The sequence below is a fragment of the Callospermophilus lateralis genome, chromosome 18 (assembly GCF_048772815.1).
Source record: "Callospermophilus lateralis isolate mCalLat2 chromosome 18, mCalLat2.hap1, whole genome shotgun sequence".
NCBI classification, from domain to species: Eukaryota; Metazoa; Chordata; class Mammalia; order Rodentia; family Sciuridae; genus Callospermophilus; species Callospermophilus lateralis.
The window spans coordinates 22093244-22114824 of NC_135322.1; the positions used below are offsets into that span (position 1 = coordinate 22093244).

Below are 21581 nucleotides of genomic sequence, written 5' to 3' on the forward strand. Positions count from 1 at the left end.
AATTCATTAAAGAGTAAATACAAATAGAAAAATGGAGGCGGGTATATTAACTAGTACCAAAAAAGTAAAATTAAACCAATCTTTAAAATACCATTTTGACTACTTAAAACAGCAAATTTTCATTTAAGACTATAGTAAAATGAAACCAAAAACTAAGAGCCACATTGTAAGACTATAGTAAAATAAAGTAACCAAAAACTAAGAGCCACATGTGGTAGTATATAATTCCAGTTACCAGGAAAGTGAAAAAGACGATCCCAAGTTCAAGGACAGCCTGAGCTGCGGAATTGTAGGCACACTGGATAAAATTGGGAGGAGATAGGTCACTGGAATTGTACCCTCGGAAACTATATCTGGTTGCTGGGGGCTGCCATGAACTGAGAAGCTTTCCTTCACCATACTCTTCCACAAGGATGTTCTGCCTCACCTCAGATCCAAAACAATGGAGTTAACCAACATAAACTAAAACCTTTGAAACAGTGGATACAAAATAAAGCTTTCCTCCTCTACCACTGCTTTTCTCAGGTGTTGTAACAGCAAGGAAAAGCTAACACAAAGGCAGTTAAGAATTGTCAAGGGCTGGCCTTGTGGCTCAGTGGTAGGGGTTCGATCCTCAGCACCACATACAATCAAATAAAGGTATTCTTTCCAACTACAACTAAAAAATAAATATTTTAAAAAAATTGTCAAAGGAACAAGGATAAAAGAAGCTAAAGATTCAGAGAGGAGAAATGGAGAATTAAGCTAATAATCTGAGAATGCTTTTTTTCTTGGACAACTGTGGGCATAGGTAAGAAGCTAAGAATTACATTGGACCCTAAGCAACAACATCTGGGAAACAGAAACAAGCAGAACCTTGGATAGTCTGACAAAGCTATAGAAACAAAGTAAGAGGTATGAGTGGTCTTAACCATACAGTTGGTTTCAGAATTTAATGTCAAAGGATTTAAAGCTATGAAGGATAAAAAGCTAAACTAAAAAACTGAAAAGCAGAGCTTAGGATGAAGCAAAAATAAGGAGTTCAAAAGTCTGCCAGAGAAGGTATCCTTGGTGAACAAATACAGGTTCTTAGAAGAAAGCCCTTGAGCAGCCAAGAGTAGCAGATCTCTCAGTGAAACAACCACTCGGTCTTTACTCCATTCAGTGGCTGCTGGAATTAAGATGAGGAGCTCATGCTCTCTCTACCTAGCAGAAGGCAAGGAAGATATCACATTCAGAAGCATAATCAGTCCCAGCATTTAATAAAAACTCACCAGGATTCCAAGATGCTAAGGATCACAAGACTAAATATCAAAAGGAATAAAGAAAAAAACTAATAGAAAACAGAACCATACACATGCAATCTAGATACCAGAGTTAAACTAGGATATTAAAATAACCGTGATTCATATTTTCAAGAAAACACAGGAAATGATGAAATACATGAAAAGAAAGCAAATTCCACTAAAAATCAAAATAAAAGATTCTACAACTGAAGTATCTAAAAACATTTTAATAAATGTTGTTAAAAGGAGATTAAATACGGCGCAAATCACAATCTTTTAACTTGTTGGTAGGTGAATAGAAAATATCCAAATTAAAGCCCAGAGTCTTCCCTGGTTAAAAAATAATAATAAAAAAAAATTAGAATAAACACATAGCACATTTATTAAAGTATATATAAAGTATAGAACAAACAAATTAACAGAAAGAAATAACAATAAGGGTTGTCTGATTAATTCAAAGGCCGGCAAAATAAATCGAAAAAAAATTAAAATAAAAATAAAAACAGGAAGAACATTTAAAAAGTGAAATAGAATCACAACGAGATACCACTTTTCTACTTACATGAGTACCTAGGCTAATAAAATTCATACAGACAGAAAAAGTAGAATTGGGGTTGCCAAGGAATAGTGGAGGGAAAAAGGAGTCATTAATTTAATATAGAAGTTTAGTTCTGCAAGTCAAAAAGAAGACCTAGAGATGGATGGAGATTATGACTGATCAACAATGTGAATATAATTAATGTCACTGAGCTTAAATTTAGATTGTTAAATGATTCGATTTTGTTATATATATTTTATTATGATTTTTAAAACAAAATGTCAAATAGAAAAGTGAAAAAATTGAATATTATCCATAATTGACTAATAAAAGGAAAAGATGTTGACTGTACACTAAAACCACAACTACATGGTATTTATAAGAGATACACTTTGAACACAAATAAATTGAAGTTAAATGAGAAAAACTAATAATAGACCATGAGAAAAAGGAAGAAAATAAGTTGGTGCACACTAGTATCCAACACAACAGAGATTTGAAGGCAAGTGTCATAAGAGATAAAAAGCATTAAAATGGTTAAAAAAAAAAAAAAGATCAACTGACTAAGAAATTATTACAATCCTAAATTTGTCCCATATTCATGGACTAAAAAACCTGATATTGTAAATATGTCAGTAGTTCTCCCCATATTGATCTTTAGATTCAAAGTACTCCAAGCAAAACCCCAGCAGGTTATTTTGTAAATACAGAAAAGCTGGTCCTAAAATATATACAAAAAAAGAAAAAGATAGTATTATATGTCAAGATCATTGTACTGTCATGTGTAACTAATTAAAACAAATAAAAACAGAGAGGAAAAAAAGAAACTGATAGTGGGTATATTAAAAAAATAAAAAGATAAAGAACAGGTAATTTTGAAGAACAAAGCTAAAGAATTTTACTACCAGATAATGAGAGTTATTAAAATAAGAAATGTGATACTAGTTTATATATAGGGAAATAATCCAATGAAAAAGAACAGAGAAATATCTACATATACAAGATTATAATTTGGGAAAAAGACATACTCCATGTACATTATGTTGGCTGCTGAAAGGAAAGCCTCTTTGAAGAAGAGTAACATCATCTACAGGCTACACAATTTTCCAATACAATGTTGGACACCCAGTCAAAAGTTACAAGGTACAAAGCAATCTATAAAAACAAGAATAGCTGACAAGAAATCAAGAGGAAAAAAAAATACACATTACACAAAATAGAGCCTTGTTTGATTTCAATATTGCAGTAATAATGTTCCTATAGTTTGGATATGAAATATCCCCCCCAAAGGCCCATGTGTTAAAGAAATGGTCCCCACCTTGGTGCTAGAAGGTGATAGGAAACTTTTAAGAGATGAGACCTAGTAGAAAGTCTTCCAGACACTGGGAGCATGCCCTTGAAGAAAATCATAGAATAAATATCTCTTCCTCTTTCCTTCACCATTGTCAGGTAAATGTCCTCCTCTGCCATGAACTCCTGTCACATACACTGGGCTGCCACAGATAATAACAGGGCTAATCAGTCATGGATTGAAGCCTCTAAAACTATGAGTAAAAATAATCCTTTTCTTTTTATAAGTGGATTTATTTTGGGTATTTTGTTGTAGTAACAGAATGCTAACTAATGCCAGTAAATCTTTATGATTACTACATTCATAAAAATAGAAGAAAAGCTAAAAATGTCAGACAGGGAAGCTAAGTTTTAGAATTTCAAAACATAAAATTTTAGAATTCAAAACATAAATTCTGAAGTAAAATACACAACTAGTGTGATTAAGAAGTCAACAGATACACTAGAACAGTAAATTAGTAAATAGAAGAATATATGTCAATAGAAACCATCCAACGTGGCATACAGAGCAAAAGGAAGATAGAAAACACAGAAAAGACAGAAATAAAAGTAGTGACAAAATATCTAATGTGTACCCAGAATACCAAAAACAGAAGAGAGATTGACCAAAGAACAAAAAACAAAACAAAACAAATATATGAAGAATGGATAAGAATTTTCGAATTTGGACAAAAGACATCAAATTACAAATTCAAGAAACTACATACTCAAAACAGGCCTCAAAAGACAAAGAAAACCATATGGAGGCCTATCATAATAGAACACCTGAAAACCAAAGAGAGATACCAAAGCAGGCAAAGGGCGGGAAATGCACTAGTTACTCTAGGAAGAAAATAATAAGACCTGTATAAGACTCCAAAAAATAAAAAAAATGACATAAGTCAAAAGATAAGGTAAGGAGGGCATCTTTAAAATACTTAAGGTGTATGTGTTGGGATGGGGGGGGGGCTGCTAATTCAGAATTAAGTTAAAATGAAAATTGAATACTTAAAACAATAATAATTCTAATATCTTTGGGGTTAAAAACACAATAGACAAGTGAAGGAGGAATGCTTAATGAAAAACAATTGAACGATTATTTGAATAATTTCAGAACTTGAAAATTTAAAGTAGACCATAAGTAAAGAATCCATACTGTAATCTCCAGAGTAATAACTAAAAGGAAAATAATTTTTAACTATCAAGCTAATAGCACTTAAAAGATATTTACTAGCTGGGCATGGTGGTGCATGCCTGTAATCCCAGCAACTTGCGAGACTGAGAAAGAAGGATCACATCTTTGAGATGTGATCAACAATTCAGGGAGAATCTGTCTTGAAATAAAAAATAAAAAGGATCGGGGATGTAACTCAGTTGATGTGGTACTGGGGATTAATGCCCAGTTTAAAAAAAGTAATTACTAACATAAAAGATAAAAAGTATGACAAATGGAAAACATGGCAAAATGAGTAAACTGCAACTAAGTAATAAATGAGATAATTTAATATCTAAATAAATAGATACAAGCTTACAGATTAGAATTGCAAAATAAAAAGCACAATGAGGTAACACCAGGATGCTTACAATTAAAAAGACTAGCAACATAGTAATATTCACTGAAACTTCTGGCATATTATTTTTCAAGTAGAGTCCTTAAGACGGAATATACAGATTATATAAGTAGAAATGACAAAAAAAAAAAAAAAAATTAGTGGGGGCTGGGGTTGTGGCTCAGTGGTAGAATGCTTGCCTAGCCATGTGTGAGGCATCTGGTTCAATTCTCAGCACTGCATATAAAAAAATAAAATAAAGGTCCATTAACAACTAAAAAAATATTTTAAAAGAGAAAAAGAAAATTAGTGGTGTTATATTCTTAGTCCATTCAGGATGATTTAATAGAATACCATAAAATGTGTGGTTTACAAAGGAAAAAAACGTATTTCTTGCAATTCTGAAGGCGAAATCTAAGATCAGAGTATCAAGAAACTCAATGTCTGGTGGTTCATAAATGGCACTTTTTTTGTATATTCATATGATGATAGGGGCAAGGTAGCTCCCTGGGCCTCTTTGAAAAGTGCTCTGATCCCATTATTGAGATCCCTGCCCTCATAACCTAATCCTCTCCCAAAGACCCTACCATATAACACTATAATATTGGTGAATAGATTTCAACATATAAATAGCATGTGGTGAGGAATTATACACAAACTTTCAGACCACAGCAAGAAGAGATGGACACTACTCTGGTTTGAATGTTGCCCTGGATTGGGATCAGAATGTATAACAAGTAGATTAGGGACAAAGATGGCAAATTTTAGTTCAAGAGATGGAGTTACCTGTGGACTATCCAAGAAAACTTGCCCAACAAGCAAAAGCCATGGGCACAATGGAGTATATGAGGACATGAGAATAAGAAGAGTTGACAACCAATGATGGAAATACAGGAATTATTAAAACATTTAAGGAAGAAATTAAAGAGAATAAGTTGAATCAGATACAAATGTTGGAGAACCAGAAAAAAGCAAAATTATAAAAGCTCCTAGAGAAGAATTTACCTGGGAGCAAATTTCAAATGAAGTACAGAGGTCAAAAAAAGGCAGAAATGCAAAAGGGTATAGGAAGTTTTACAAGAAAGAGGATAATAACCTTAGGTAGAGTAATTTCAATGAAAAAAGATGAATGCTGAAACTAGTTCATAAAAAATTGAGAAGCAAAGAATTAGGAGAACAATTATCACACTATATTGTTTCCTATTAATATGTTTCATTTACAAGTCAAGTTTCTTGAGGGTAGAAAAGATACCCCACATACTTCAGGATTTACGATAGTATCTGGCATATAACTTAGTTTTGTATTTCTTTTCCCCTCCTCTTCAAAAGTACCCATTTTGGAACTAGGATGTGGCTCAGTGGTAGAGAACTTGCCTAGCATGTGTGGGGCACTGGGTTCAATCCTCAGCACCATCCAAAAAAATAAATAAATAAAATAAAGGTATTGTGTCCAACTAATATATATATATATACACACACACATACATATATGCTATATGTGCAATTATTCTATTTTTTTAAAAAGTACTCACTTATTTACAGTAACACTACACTATTTATAAAATTAAGAAATCAAGTATAAGTTCACAAGTTAATGGGAGTATTCTATTCTACTACCCACTTTAAAAAAAAAAAAGTTTTAAAAGAAACACTGCACCCCAACTAGATCATTATCTTAAGGTAGAGCAAATAAGTGAATAAGTGGCAAGATGATTAAAAAAAAAAAAAAACTAGAAAGAGACAAATCAGGCAATGAATATAAGGGTCTCAAAGCACATTTTAATGATACTGGGTACAATGAGAAGTTCTCAAAAGATTACAAGCAGGACAGTTACAAAATCACATAATTCAATTTACATTCTTTCTTGGCAGGGGGGTAATGCTGAAGATTGTACATCAGGCTTAATACAAGTTAAGGAGATGCTCTACAATCGAGCTACACTCCTAGTCCCATTCCTAAAGAGTACTATGAAAAATAAGTAAAAAAGAAATAATTGTGGAACCACCAAAACAAGCCAATAATTACTGCCTCCAGGTAAGAAGTGATAATTTGGAAAATGAGTGTCCACAGAAAAAAAGCCAATCAAGGGAACTTTGCTCCCTAACTTTTATTGTTTTGTTTGTTGTTTTGTGTTTGTATTTATTGAACCCAGGGCCTTGTGCATGCAAGGCAAGCTCCCTAGCTTTTGGATATAATATTCTTCCATTTCTCTTACCTCTATTTACTTAATAGTATCAATTAAATTAAGGGTAGCAGTTCTTGAAGAGGTGATTATAAATAGGGATAAAGCTAAACTAATTTACCCTTTGACCCAATAATCTTGCCTTTAGGAATTCACTTGAAGTCATTCCATAAATGAGAAACAATATAAGCATAAAATGATTGAATGAGGCATGATTTGTACTATTCAAGAGGCTGAAAAACCACCAAATGGCCATCAGTAAGATAAAAGCTGAATATGTGATGGTTACCCATACAATGGAATAGTATACAAGTACAAAAGGGGGTAAGAAATCTATAAACCAAAGTAATTCCCAGGTATATCATTTAATAAGAGGTAAAATAGATGCAACATTTTGTGTAAAAGGGGTGTGGGTAAGGAAAACAAATGGATTTATTTATTTTTAAAGAGAAAACACAAAGAATAAACCAGAAATAAGCAAAAAAAAAAAAAATCTCTAGGGGAATGTAAGAGCAGGGATGGGAATGAATTACCTCAGTATAATTTTTATATAGTTGTGATTTTGAACCATATAAACATCTAATATATTACACAAAATTAAGTGAAAAAGATAAATACTAAAATTCAACACATACAGAAACTGTATAGCAAATTCAAGTTATAACTGCATTAAAAAAAAAAATTCAAGTAACTTTGGAGATTAAAAGCTACACTCCTAAAAAGTTAATTCTGGAAAAGCAAAACTGCAAAGAAATCTTGACCATTTACTTAATAAAGTTTTGTTGTTGGCAATAGCATTAATGTAGGTATCCTGGAACTATTTTGTGTAGATTATAAAATAGCAAATGAATAAATATACATGCTATTGAGAACCAAGTTTTTCACTGAGGAAGATTTTTGTGGTAATGAATCAGATTTCAATTTATTAAGATATATACAATCCGAATCCACTGAACCCAATTTTAGTTTTTAGTTTCTTTCTCAAAGTTTCTTGAGCAGTTCAAAATATTTCATAACCTTTATTCATTCTTAGAGGTCTTCCAAGGAATAAAGAAAAAAATATTTTAGTAATAAAAAATAATAAAATTTTATTTTTGCAGTTAAAATATGAATACACTGAATCTCTTTATAAGTCTAAGACACTATCAGAACCTAACTGCTATGGATTGAATATGGTTGACCCCTAAAGTTTCATGTACTGAGAGCTGGGCCCCTAATGTGGCAGAGTTGAGGTGATGGAACCTTTAAGAGGTAATACAGCTTAAGAAAATGATTAAGGTATGGGGATTCCACCTTCATGAATGGTTTAATGCTATCTCGTAAGGCCATTCCACATCTTGGTATCTTTTGTATACAGCGTAAGGCCATTCCACATCTTGGTATCTTTTGTATACAGCCAGTTTGCTTCCTGCTTCTCTGCCATATTATGATGAAGTCAACAGGCCCTAGTCAAGATTAGACACTGGCACCACACTATTTTGACTCCCAGTCACGAGAATCATGAGCCAAATAAATCTGTATAAGTTTCCCAGCCTCAAGTATTTTGTTATAAAAACACAGACTAAAATACTAGTAATTATATTTTTATTGCATCTTGCTATATTTCATTACCCCCCCAGTAATTATTTCATAATCAATTATTCCTAAGTTTAAAAAAAGAAGTAAATAATAAGAAAATGAACCGGAACAGTGGGGCACACCAGTAATCCCAGCAGCTCCAGAATCTGAGGCAGGAAGATTACAAATTCAAAGCCTGCTTTAGCAACTTAGCAAGACCCTGTCTCAAAATAACAAATGAGGGGAAAAAAGAGGGGGCTAGATATGTGGCTCAGTGGTTATGCACCCCAGGATTCAATTCCTAGTACCCCCCAAAAAATACAGAAAAAAATAGAATTATGAAATTATCTAGAAGGATAAAGTAATCAACAGTAAAGCATCATCCTTTAGTTTTCTTATTGCATTGCACAAAGCACTGCTTCTCTCAAGAAAATATAAGACTGGAGAGACCATCTTTATAGTCTACTTGGTTTTTAATAAATATAGTTGAGAATTCAGAATTTTTCATTTTCTGCCCATAAAGGCAAAGAGAAGAAAAGTGACAGAGGAAGACACTTCACAACCATTAAACAATATAAATTTTTTTAAAAAATAGCATTTTTTTAACCATACGAATTATTTTTATTTTTTTAGTCATACATGACAGCAGAATGTATTTTGACATATAATACATACATGGAATGTACATACATCAATCATATTGTCTATTCTATTCTACTGTCCTTCCTATCCTCCCTACTCCTCCCCTCCTCTCCCATCCTTTCTCTCTATCCAATCTAATGTGACACACTTTTTTTTCTCATCACAACATCATATATGTATTCTGTATAACAATGAGGTTCTCCTTCCATCTTCCCTGAAACTCCTCTTCTCCCTCTTTTTCCCTCCCACCTCTCTTCCCTATTTAGTGGTAGTCTTCTTCTCATGCTCTTCCTCTCTATCCCATTTTGAATCACTCCCCTTATATAAGAGAAGACATTCGGCATTTGTTTTTTAGGGATTGGCTAACTTCACTTAGCATAATCTGCTCTAATGCCATCCATTTGCCTGCAAATGCCATGACTTGTTATTTTTTAGTGCTGAGTAATATTCCATTGTGTATAAATGCCACATTTTTTTAATCCATTCATCTATTGAAGGGCATCTAGGTTGGTTCCACATTCTAGCTATTGTAAATTGTGCTGCTATAAACATTGATGTGGCTGTGTCCCTGTGTATGCTCTTTTTAGGTCTTTTGGGTATAGTCCGAGAAGGGGAATAGCTGGGTCAAATGGTGGTTCCATTCCCAGCTTTCCAAGGAATCTCCATACTGCTTTCCAAATTGGCTGCACCAATTTGCAGTCCCACCAGCAATGTATGAGTGTACCTTTTTCCCCCACATCCTCGCCAGCACTTATTGTTGTTTGACTTCATAATGGCTGCCATTCTTATTGGAGTGAGATGGTATCTTAGAGTAGTTTTAATTTGCATTTCTCTGATTGCTAGAGATGGTGAGCATTTTTTCATGTATTTGTTGATTGATTGTATATTCTCTTCTGAGAAGTTTCTGTTCAAGTCCTTGGCCCATTTATTGATTGGGTTATTTGCTTTTTTGGAAACAATAGCATTTTTAACCAGTACTGCTCAACAGTAATTTCTTTGATAGGAAATCTTCAATATCAACATTGTTCAAGTAAACAGCAGTTAATCATCAAATATGGCTAATGGGCACTTGAAATATGGCTACTGTGACTAAGAAAATGAATTTTTAAATTCTACTGAATTTTAATTATTTGAATTTAAATTCAAGTGGAAAAGACATATGTGGTTAGTAAAAACCATACTGGATAGCCCAACAAGACACTAATGACAATGGTGAAAATCACAGTATAAATTAAGTTTCAGATTATAAGTCTTCAGATGACAATACTTTGAATGAATTTTATTAAATTCAATAATGAGCAATATATGAAAATTAACTCAAAGTGAATCAATGACCTAAATATAAGAGTTAAAACCATAAAATTCTTGGAATAAAACATCTCTGAGACCTTGGATTTGGCAATGAAATCTTAGAATCTGACACCAAAACCATGAGCAATAAAAAAAAAAAAAAAATAGATAAACTGGATTTCATCAAAATTAGAAACTTTTGTATATCAAAGGACATTATTAAGAAAGAGAACCTGAGGAAGGAAATATTTGTAAATTACAAATAAGAATTTAATATCCAGACATAGAGAACTCCTACAACTCAACAAAATGCCAAACCAATTAAAAAATGGGCAAAGGATTTGAATGAAAATTTCTCCAAATGCAAATATAAATGACTCATAAGCACATGAAAAGATGAGCAACAACCTTAGTCATTAGGAAAACAGCAACCAAAACTGTAATAAGGTAATCCCTCATACCTATTAGGATAGCCATAATAAGAAAGGTAATGATCAAAGAATGAAAGAACATGGAAAATAGGTGTTGTGTTGACAAAGATATGGAAAAACTAGAACCTTCATACATTGCTGATGAAAATGTAAAATTGTGTCCTCACTGTTGAAAACAGTTGGCAAGTTCTTCAAAACGTTAAATAATTTCCATATAACTCAGCAATTCTGCTCCTAGCTATACCGCAAAGAACTGAAAACAGGGACACAAACAGATTATTACACAGCAATGTTCACAGCAGCACTATACACAATAACCAAAAGGTAGAAACAATCCATGTACTAAACAACATATGAATATACAAACAAAATGTACTACACACACACACACACACACACACACTGAACTAAATTTTATATATACACACACACAATGGAATATTTTTCAGTCATAAAAAGGAACAAGGTTCTAATACATACTACAACATGGATGAACCTGGAAAACATTACGCCAAGAAAAATAAGTCAAAGGCAAAAGGGCAAATATTATATGATTTCATTTATATGAAATAGGCTAGAATGTACAAATTCACATAACGTAGACTAGTACCAGGATGGGCCAAGGATGAGGGGTAGAAAATGGGAGAGTTACCATTTATGGTTAGAGAGTTTCAGTTTAGAGTGATAAAAGTTTTGGAAATAAGAATGACAACTGCATAAATGCAAATGTAATCAATATTACTTATGTGTACACTTAAAAATGATTAAAATGGCAAATTTTACTTCATATATATTTTTCACAATAAATAAAATTACTGGAATAAAAGATCTCTAAATTTTATTTCTTTTTCTACTCTATAAGTTTTTCAAGCTTCTGAAGATCAGAAACTAGGGTAAAAAAACCCTGAAGATACTGCAAATGGGTTTTGAAAGAAGGAATTCTAACAGGATTTATCTGTGTATCACTGTAAGTCTTAAAAAAGACTATTCCAATGGAAGAACTAAACACATCTGAATATAGTGAATGTTGAATAAAGACAGATTCACTTGAATGAGGGGGGGGGGGGGAATCAATGAGTAAAAGCTAACACGTGTTAAGAACAAAAAGGAAATCCAATGAACCATTCAACAGGAAGGACTTTATCATACAATAACTTGCACCAAGAATATGGACCATCCCTTCTTCTAAAATGACATGTGGCAGCATTCTTAAGTCTCTTATGACTTTTGTATGCCAAAATTTACTGGACTGAAAGAGAACTGCTATATTTAAATGCCTATAGGAAACTTTCAAATAAAACTATCTTCACTATCTATATTTTTGGTTTTATGTATTTGTAAAACCTTAGATATAAAAAATAAGAAATATATAATTATTTCTCCTGATATACCAAATATTAATACATTTCCTTAGCACTGTCCACTCAAAGAGCTTTGATGCAATAACACCCCAATAGCAATTAGCCATACATGAATCTAGACCTTAGTTTCTAGGTAATTCTCATTTAAAAGAATGAGGGCTCTTTGAAGAAACAGTTCATTTCATAACTGGGGCAGGGAAACTACAGGGTAACCCTGAAATATCTTGTACCAAAAAGCAGAGTAATGGGCATGGTGGAACGGTGATGTACACCTGTCAACCCGGTTACTCAGAAGTCTGAGGAAAGAGTATCACAGTTCCAAACTATTTAGTGAAACCCAACCTCAAAATAAAAAATTAAAGGGGCTACGAGTGTAGCTCAGTGGTGTAGCATCCCAGGGTTTAATCCCCAGTACTGAAAAAAGAAAGAAAGGGGGCAAGGTAATAATCAAAGAATGAATGAACATATGAAAAAAAATGCATGCTTGAGCTTGCTCACATTTGCCAAATTTGGGACAATGGAACATCAAAAGGAATAATGACAGAAATTATAATACATTTATATTATATATCTAGATATGAATCTATAGTGATACTATAAGGTAGAGGAAGTACTACAAGGTCTTTCCTTAACAGAAAAATGCCAGCTAATAAATGTAGATGGCTACAAAATGACTTGCAAACACCAATATAATAGCTGAGGTAGGCAAGGATCATCCATGTTGTAGAAGACTGTTCAGGAATAGAAAATTTATGGCCTTCTAGTATAACTACCATTTAAGATACTTATCCCTTACACAAGGAGAAGCACTTTTATTCCTCACACAGGATAACACCTGGTAAATTATCTCCAAATGTAAGTTTTTAGGAATATTAATAATAAGATAAAGTGACAATATGCATGCTAGAAATATGTGTCACAAATCAGACACATGTTCAAAAGCTACTTGACAAGGCAAACTTTACTTCTGCAGAAGGGATGCTACCAAAAAAATCTGGCAAGCAAACACACTGGGCAGGAAGTCGGCCCAGGTTTTTAATCCCCAAGGCAGCATTGCTCCTTACTCTGATAGAAGGAGTTCCAGGTCACAAGCTATATAATTGATTAATTTAAAATTGGAGAGGGGAAGGGCTATAGTTACGATTGGATTGCCTAGTACACTACAGACATGATGACTGGAAGACTAAGGACAACGGGAGATATGTGGGGGAGGTGGAGCTATTTCAACCATTGTTTTGAGACTTAAAAACAGCTCTACACTATGAAATTTAAGTTCTAGATTACAGCACTACACACTATGAAATTTAAGTTCTAGATTACAGCAAACACAATTTTGTTACATGTTAAGAAACTCAGACTACATGTTTACTTTTGACAGAAAAGAGAACATTAATCTTTTTGGTAATTTTTATTTGTTCTAACCAGTTACACATGACAGTAAAATGCATTTTGACAAATCATACATAAATGAAGTGTTAACTTTTCATTCTTCTGGTTGTATGTGATATAGAATCACACTGGTCCTGTAGTCACATATGCACATAGGATAATAACGTCTGATTCATTCTACTATCCTCCAAGAACATTAATCTTACATGTATCTCCTAATGTGATGCAATGGGAAGTCATCATCACCTATGTAGTATTTTTGCCAAAAATGATTAACTTCATTTCCTTGTGATTATATTCATTAGATATCTCCAAATTGTGGGGCATTCTATAAGAAAATAGACCTGACCCTTTCAAAACAGACAATTTCATAGAAAATAAGTCAGCAGGAGGATTATTAAGATGAAAAATAATATGGATAAATTCAAGAGATAATATAGCCAAATGCAATTATGACCTTTGAACCTTGAATCAAAAGAAGAATTATAAAGGGCAATTTTAGAAAAACTGAGGAAATTTTAATTTGTTAGATGTCAATGTTAATTTCTTGAGCCTGAAAAAATATACTACAGTTTTATAGAATGTTCTAAAATGATATCTGCTTTTAAGTGTTAAGAATTTTGAAACCTGCAATTTTCAAATAGCATGGCAAGAAAAAAGAAATATAGAGAAGGGGAAAAAAGCAAATAGGGGGCTACAGTTATAGCTCAGTGGCAGAGTGCTTGCCTAGCACGTGTGAGGCACTGGGTTCAATCCTTAGCACCCCATAAAAATAAACAAATTTTTTAAAAAGGCATTCTGTCCATCTGCAACTACCAAAAACAATTTAAAAAAAAAAGCAAATGAAATAAAATATTAGTTGATGACTCTAAACAAAAAGTGTTCATTACACATCTCAAATTTTCCATAGTTTGGTAATTTTTTCAAAATAAATAGTTGTAGTTTAAGGGGGTGGGGCACAACTGCCCTTTGATAGACTAAGAAGACTGAGACTTTCTAATCTGGAGATGGCAAAGCAGATAATACTAGCTGAAAGGTTTTTTAAACCCAAACTGAAAATATTAAGTGGAAAAACAAAATCAAGCAATTATGATTAAAGCACAGATTTCTTGCACCTCCTTCCCTCTTTTCCTCTACCATTTTAGAACCATTCTTATTTTTTGTTCCAATTTGGAGTACGCTAACACAATGAAAATGCCCCCATCCTTAGAATACTATTATGTTTATTAACTTTCAAAAAACTGACACTCTTTCATCATGGCTCATGACTGGCATGATACTGAATATTAACAACAAATTGTTCTAAAATAAAATATAACTCACAAGTAGTGAGTACTTAAAACTCACCTACTTGCAAAATGAAATGGACCTTAAGCTATACAAGCAAACATACTTTGCCTGTCTAAAAATGAAATAGATTAAAAAAAAAATCAAACATTCTTAAATAAATCACCTATAATTATTTAACTTAGAAAAAAGTATTTTCTAAAATTCCACATCCATTCATAAAATTCTTTAACAATCTGAGATATTTTTTCTTAATCTGATTAAAAGTAAGTGCAAAAAACACCCACAGAAGACATCCTATTTAATGGTGAATTTGTGAAAGTTTACTCAGCACCTACTATCACTTCTATTCAATCTTGTACTAGAGAGACTAATTATTTCTTAAGACAAGAAAAAGAAACAAAAAGCATAAGGACTGGAATAGATTAAGATAATATTATCAATATAACTTATAAAGTCATAGGTTTGTTGCCAGAAGTGACAAGTCAATAGAACAGTCAAGAAACAAATCCACACATAAAGTCATGTAGTTATGACAAAGATTACAATGTAATAGAAACAGGATGATCTTTCCAATAAATGGTGATGGGGCAACTAAATACCATTATGGTAAAAAATGAAACCTGGCCTCAATCCCCCACTATTCACAAAATCAATTCCAGGCAGAATGTATATCTTATCCTGCAAGACAAAACAATGGAGCTTCTAGAAGATAATAGAAGAGAATATGTTCAGAACATTAGTAGAAAAGACTTCTTTAAAAAATGACAGGGCTAGGGCTGGGAACACAGTTCACTTGTAGAGAACATACCAGAGCATGAATGAGGTCCTAGGTTCAATGCTTAAACACTTCAAAAAAAGAAAGAAAAAAAAAATTCCACCAACCATAAAGGAAATTATTATTAAAATTAAGAATTCTAGTTCATCGAAAGAAACTCAAGCCTCAGACTAGGGGAGAAATTTACAATTCATAACTGAAAAAATCACTTATCAAAAAATGTATAAAGAATTATAAGGAATTGCCAGACATGGTGGCACACCCCTGTAATCCCAGTGACTCGGGAGGTTGAAGCAGAAGGATATGAATATGACAACTAGAATATGGCAAAAATCCCAAAATAAAATGAGCAAAGAGATTTGCAGGTATTTTTATGAAAGAAAAAAAAAATCCAAATAGACAAACACTTGAAAAGGTGGTCAACCTCATTAGTCAATACTAGAAAGGCTAGCACATATTTACAAAGGTCAATAGCAAATGGTATTAAGGATATGAAGTAGCTGGACCTCTCACCATGCTGGCAGAAGTGTAAACTGGTAATAACCACTTTGGAAAACAACATAATAAGTAGAACTAAAAACATAAACAGCCCAGGAGAAAGTTCCAGGCAAAAACTACAAAAAAACCCAACTGCCTGACTGAAAAATAGGAGTGGTAATGAAGTTTTCTAACAGCAAATACGTAAACACCTATATCACAACATCTGGCACAGATAAAATCCACTCCATTTAATGCAATCTTATCCCTTCCTAAGTAGACAAATGGATATTTGTAATTTAAGATCAGGCTCAAAACACATTCCAATGGCTTCTTGTCTCACACACACACAAAAAAAAAACTCTAACAAATGATCTGTTGCTGCTCTCACACTGACTCATTCTGATCTGCTCACACTAACAAGAAAACTCTTCTTCAAAATGTCCTTCATACATCCAACAAGCTAATTCTCCAGTTATTGTAGGGTTTCTGCTCAAACTGTAATAGACATGCCCTCCCTGACTACTTACATAAGAGTCATTCCCTATAATTCCCTTACCTTCCCTTTTTTTTTTTTTTTAAACCTGGCCTTTTTTAGCATCCATCACCAGATATTTCAAATGTGCCTACTGCATGTCTTCACCATTATCACAATTTCCATGAAAGCAAAAACTTTTTCTATTTTTTTCATTACTGCACACTCAGCAGAACATGCATGGCATGCAGTAGACACTCAATAAATACTTGCTGAATAAATTCTATGACTTGGATTCCAGGCTTAGAGAGAATAACAGCTGCTATATGGAGTTCAAGGCTGACCATTACTTAATCTTACTTTATCATGACAAATATAAAAATCCTCCAATAATTAAAATTAGCTGTTCTACTTGAGGAAAATTTTAAAATATTTACTTCTATTTATTCTATTTTAATATTTACTTCTAATTAATTACTTCTAATGCATTAATTCTCCAAGGCTCTATCATCAAGAAAATATAATCCACATGAAAATTCCAAGTGAGAATTACATAAGGCACTCAATAATAAATTATCCTAATGAATTTGCCTATCTTAACTATTATCCTACAAATAAACCTATGAAAACCATACTTTGTACCACCTTTTTTCATATTACAGTAAAATCTCAGTAGTTTCATTAATAAAAGATGATAGCATTTGAAGATATATACTCTCCCAGAAATATCCCCTTTAGCCAGAAACCCAAATTTGAACATAATGCATTTCTAAGACAGAATCAGATTTAACAAGATCCTAGTACAAGGAAACCTAGAACAGCCCAAGATATTCCACATGAGTCCTACATCAGTCACAATCTACACAGGGTCCCCAAGTAGCTTATATTTTTCTTCCAAATATTTTACTACTACTGATTTTAAAAAAAAGACATCCAGTTTAAAAAGTTGATCTAGATTTTCCTCCTTTTTTTTCAGAGAATTAAAACCTTTGGAAAACAACTGGAGGATGTCTGAATAAATTATACGTACCAGCTCTGGAGTATCTGAGAAATAAACCTATCTAACTGGGGTTCAAACCAGCCAAGAGTCATTTTTCAGCAATTAAAGATATAACATCCCAGTTTGCATAACAACTAAGTTTTATTGACATAAACTTTATTAAAAAACTACAATCTCATCCAACTTCACAAACTTTTGGGTAAATAATTGTTGTTTTTTTTTTTTAAGAGAGAGAGAGAGAGAGGATTGAACCCGGGCCGCAGGCATGCCAGGCGAGCACGCTACCTCTTGAGCCACATCCCCAGCCCAATAATTGTGCTTTTAAAACAATGGTGTTTTCCTAAATAAAGTGAATATTTATGTACATGTAATTGGAACTATACCGTACATACTATTCTACAGTTTTTAATGCCTGCATAATAGCTCATTATATATATCATGATTTATTTAACCAATCCCCTAATGATAGATTTGTATTTTTTTCATTATTCTAAACAAAGCTACTGAGAATTTTTCTTAAATGTCTTTTTGCTAGATCAAGAAAAAGTATAAGCCAAATCTTTAACAAAAAAAAGGGGGGGGGGATTCTGGGAAATGATTCAGCTATGCTTCTGTAAGTCAAAGTGAAAACGATGTCCCTTATGTATTCTTTTCCTCAGACTGCCAATTTCTTGATTTCTTATCATTTTCATTCAATGGCTTAAGTGAATAAACAAGGGACAAATAGGGAAACTCAGGGTAAAACTTCTTATACTCCTTAGGGGAATTAAAAAAAAAAACAACTTTGGAGCAACATTTAACGCACATTATTCAGAAGGCCTTCTTAACCAAGATTCCCAGAGTAACTTATGACCTAAGCCTACAGCATCCATTTTATGTACCTCCAATGTATAATTAACTTATTCCTCCCTTTTATTAACCTAGAAAAAAACATGAAAATATAGTCATCCATAATTTTCTCTCATGGAACCCACATAGGGAAAGGCCAAGACCTAAGCCATATCTGACTTATCTGAAGGAGTACTAAGTGTCACATTAATATAAAGATATTATGACATTTTCTCTTTTACATTCAAAATGTCACCCTGTTTCTCTAATACTAGTGTCTAATGTAATATACTCTTAAAACTGGGTTGACTTGGGAGCTGGAGGTGTAACTCAGTAGTAGAGCACTTGCTTAGAATATGATTTTGTTCCCAGTACTATCAAAAAAATAAATAAAACATAAATATGGGTTGATTCTAAAGCCTGAATAAAGTCCCTCACAAAAAAATTTAATTCACTACTTACTAGGTAAAACCTTCCTGTACTAAACTATAATTAAAGCATAGTTAGCTATCCAAATATTTTATGGGATGATAGGGTCTCCTGTCCACTGATACAGATCCTTCTATTAAGTAAATGTAGTCTATTCAGCGAGGGGTTTTATTATGAACTGGGAATCAATTTACATACCCATGACAGACATGCAGACTTATTTAATGTTTCAAATAAACCTTAACAAAACAAATAATTTGGTAACATGGTTAATGTCCACTGAATTCCTTTCCCACTAGACTGTAACTGCAAAGGCAGTTGCTTTTCTCAAAATGTAACTGAATACAATACCAGCAAGCTGTTCAGAGCATCCCTTGAAAAGTATCCTTCCTATTTCAGTCACACTAACATCAGAATAAAATCAAAAATATATGTTTTAAGATGCCAAATGGGAGAAAACATATTAGTCAGCATTATGCACACACTTGAGGCAAAAGTAATTCCACTACAAGTCAAAGGCAATAAACACCAACTTCTAAGGGTCTGTTTTGAAAGAACAAAAAATATAAACAGTTTGACAAAAAAGAACAAAGTTTCATGAAGAGTTCTTTCTTTCTTCTTTCCAATTTTCCTCTTTTAAAAACTTAAGATGCTTTGATGTCCTGTAATTTAAACACACTAAAGAAGGTGAATTTTTCACCCTCCCCCTATCTTGAAGTCACCAAGTTTAAAACCCAACAGTGGTATATGGTATTAGAAAAAAATGGCCTCCAAAAGAAAATCTAATGCAAAAAAAAAAAAAAAAAGAACAAAATAGGAATGATTTCCAGTTTAGCCCAACAGGTGGTTTCCAAACAAAGCAGGAATAAGGTTCTATGAAAAACCCCACCTAGGTAACAGTTTATTTATCTATGTAAGAGTAGTCATTTTTATTCAGAAATGCCATAGAAAAAAGGTGTGCTGATCCTTATTAAAAGATTCTCAAGTCTTCATAGTTTTGAAGCAACTTCCTAATCCTTTACAATCCATGATACTCTCTTACAATAATGACATGGGGCATTTTACATAAATATTGCTTTTCAAAGCAAAAATTTCAAGACACTTCAGGTGGCAGAATCAACCTGAAATACCACAGAACTCACAAGAAATTTTCAGATTTAACTATAAAATTAATCGGGTAAACTTTTTTATACAGAAAATCAAAAATTAGAAAATACAAAACTTGGGTTGGGGTTGTGACTCAGTTGTAAAGCACTTGCCAAACATGTGTGAGGCACTGGGTTGGATCCTTAGCACCGCATACTAAAACAAATAAAATAAAGGCATGCTGTCCATCTACAACTACAAAAAAAAATTAGAGAAAAAGAAAAAAAATACAAAACTTTCTCCTTTCCTGATAGCTTAAAACTCACTTATCATACTAGTCAAATTAAAATTTAACAAAATGGCATTCTATTTTGTCAAATACTAAACCACCCAACTGACTGTTTAGAAGCATACTAAAACAAACATAGTAAAATTTCTATGTGTAATCAAATAATGAGCAACAAAGAGAATACATTTTGGCAACATTTAGATAATAACAATCTAAAAAGAGAAAGGTGAACACTTCCATTTACAGTGTTCCCCCCTCCTAAAAAAAATATTCCTACGCACTCTTTGCACGCATTTAACTCAAAAACTCAGTTTTAGGTACAAGCTAAAGAGACTGTCACATCCCTCCATCCCTTCCCTCCCCGCTGCTCGAAGGTCAAAGGACTCCAGACAAAAGACAACAAACGCACGTGACAAAAGTTTCTCCCAACACTTCTCTAAGGCCTAGAGCCAGTGCTCCTCTCGCGTGCAGGCTCAGGAGAGAGCTGAGCCCTGCTCAAGGGGTTGCGGCCCAAAAAGGGCCAGAACAGGCCGGCTGGATGACAAGGCCCCCAGCCCCCGGAACCCGGAGCGGGGCACCTGCAGGGCGCGGGCGCCTCCCGAGACCGCGGCGACAGGCGGAAGCGCGGGGCAAGGGCCGGGGCCGGAGCGCGGCCTGTTACCTTTTCCTGCTCCTCGCGGAGCCGCGCCACCTCCGGGGCACGCAACGGCGCCGCGGCCGAGGCCGAAGCGTGGGATTCGGAGTCGGACGGGGCCTCCATGAACGGGGCACCGGGGGCCTCAGCGGGGCGAACGAGTCCTAAACAAGTGTTTATGGAGGCGGCGTGGCCGGCTGCTGCCCAGAGCCCTCGTGCTCGCCTTCATGCACTGAGCGCCCGCCGCTGAGGAGGCCGCGCTCGTCTTCGCCGCTGCCGCGGGGGCCGCTGCTCGCGTCCGGACTGCCCGCGGCCGCATCTCACACACGCATGCCGCCCGCTAACGCCGCCGCCGCGGGCTGGGAGCAGCAGGCCCGCAGCCGAGAGCGGAAGGCGACTCTTAGGTGGCCGGGCCCAGCCAGGCGTCCCGTGGCGGCCGCGCCTCCTCCGCACCTCCCCCGCAGGCCCCGCCCCTCGCCCCGCCCCGCGCGGCACGCTGGGAAGCGAACGCGCACCCCCACGCAGGCCCCGCCCCCCAGCGCACGTGGTTTGGAGGCGCGCGGCGCTCGCTGGCCCCCTCCGAGACTACGCTGGGTTTGCAGCCCTTAACAAGCTTACATTCTAGGAGGTCCAGGCTCAGTATTCAGAGCTACGAGCCTTTTACTGCCTGGTGTCCCCCGCACCCCGCGCCCCAGTCGTTCAGCGCTGCATCTGGCTGAAGGAGCTTAATTCGTTTCACTGAAGCTGTTTCACAAGAACATTT

General features: G+C 34.6%; 1 protein-coding gene across 2 annotated transcripts in view; it reads right to left on the reverse strand.

Annotated features, from left to right (window-relative positions):
• Uri1 (URI1 prefoldin like chaperone) overlaps window positions 1-21272 on the reverse strand; it is a 66758-nt gene extending 45486 nt beyond the window's left edge. The window contains exon 1 of one of the 2 annotated variants that reach the window (XM_076838344.2): window positions 20846-21272. In XM_076838344.2, coding sequence (XP_076694459.1) covers window positions 20846-20944 — 99 coding nt within the window. In that variant the 5' untranslated portion in view covers window positions 20945-21272. The remainder of the gene's footprint in view (window positions 1-20845) is intronic. The other variant, XM_076838346.2, reaches the window with a different exon arrangement.
• Window positions 21273-21581: the final 309 nt, after the last annotated feature.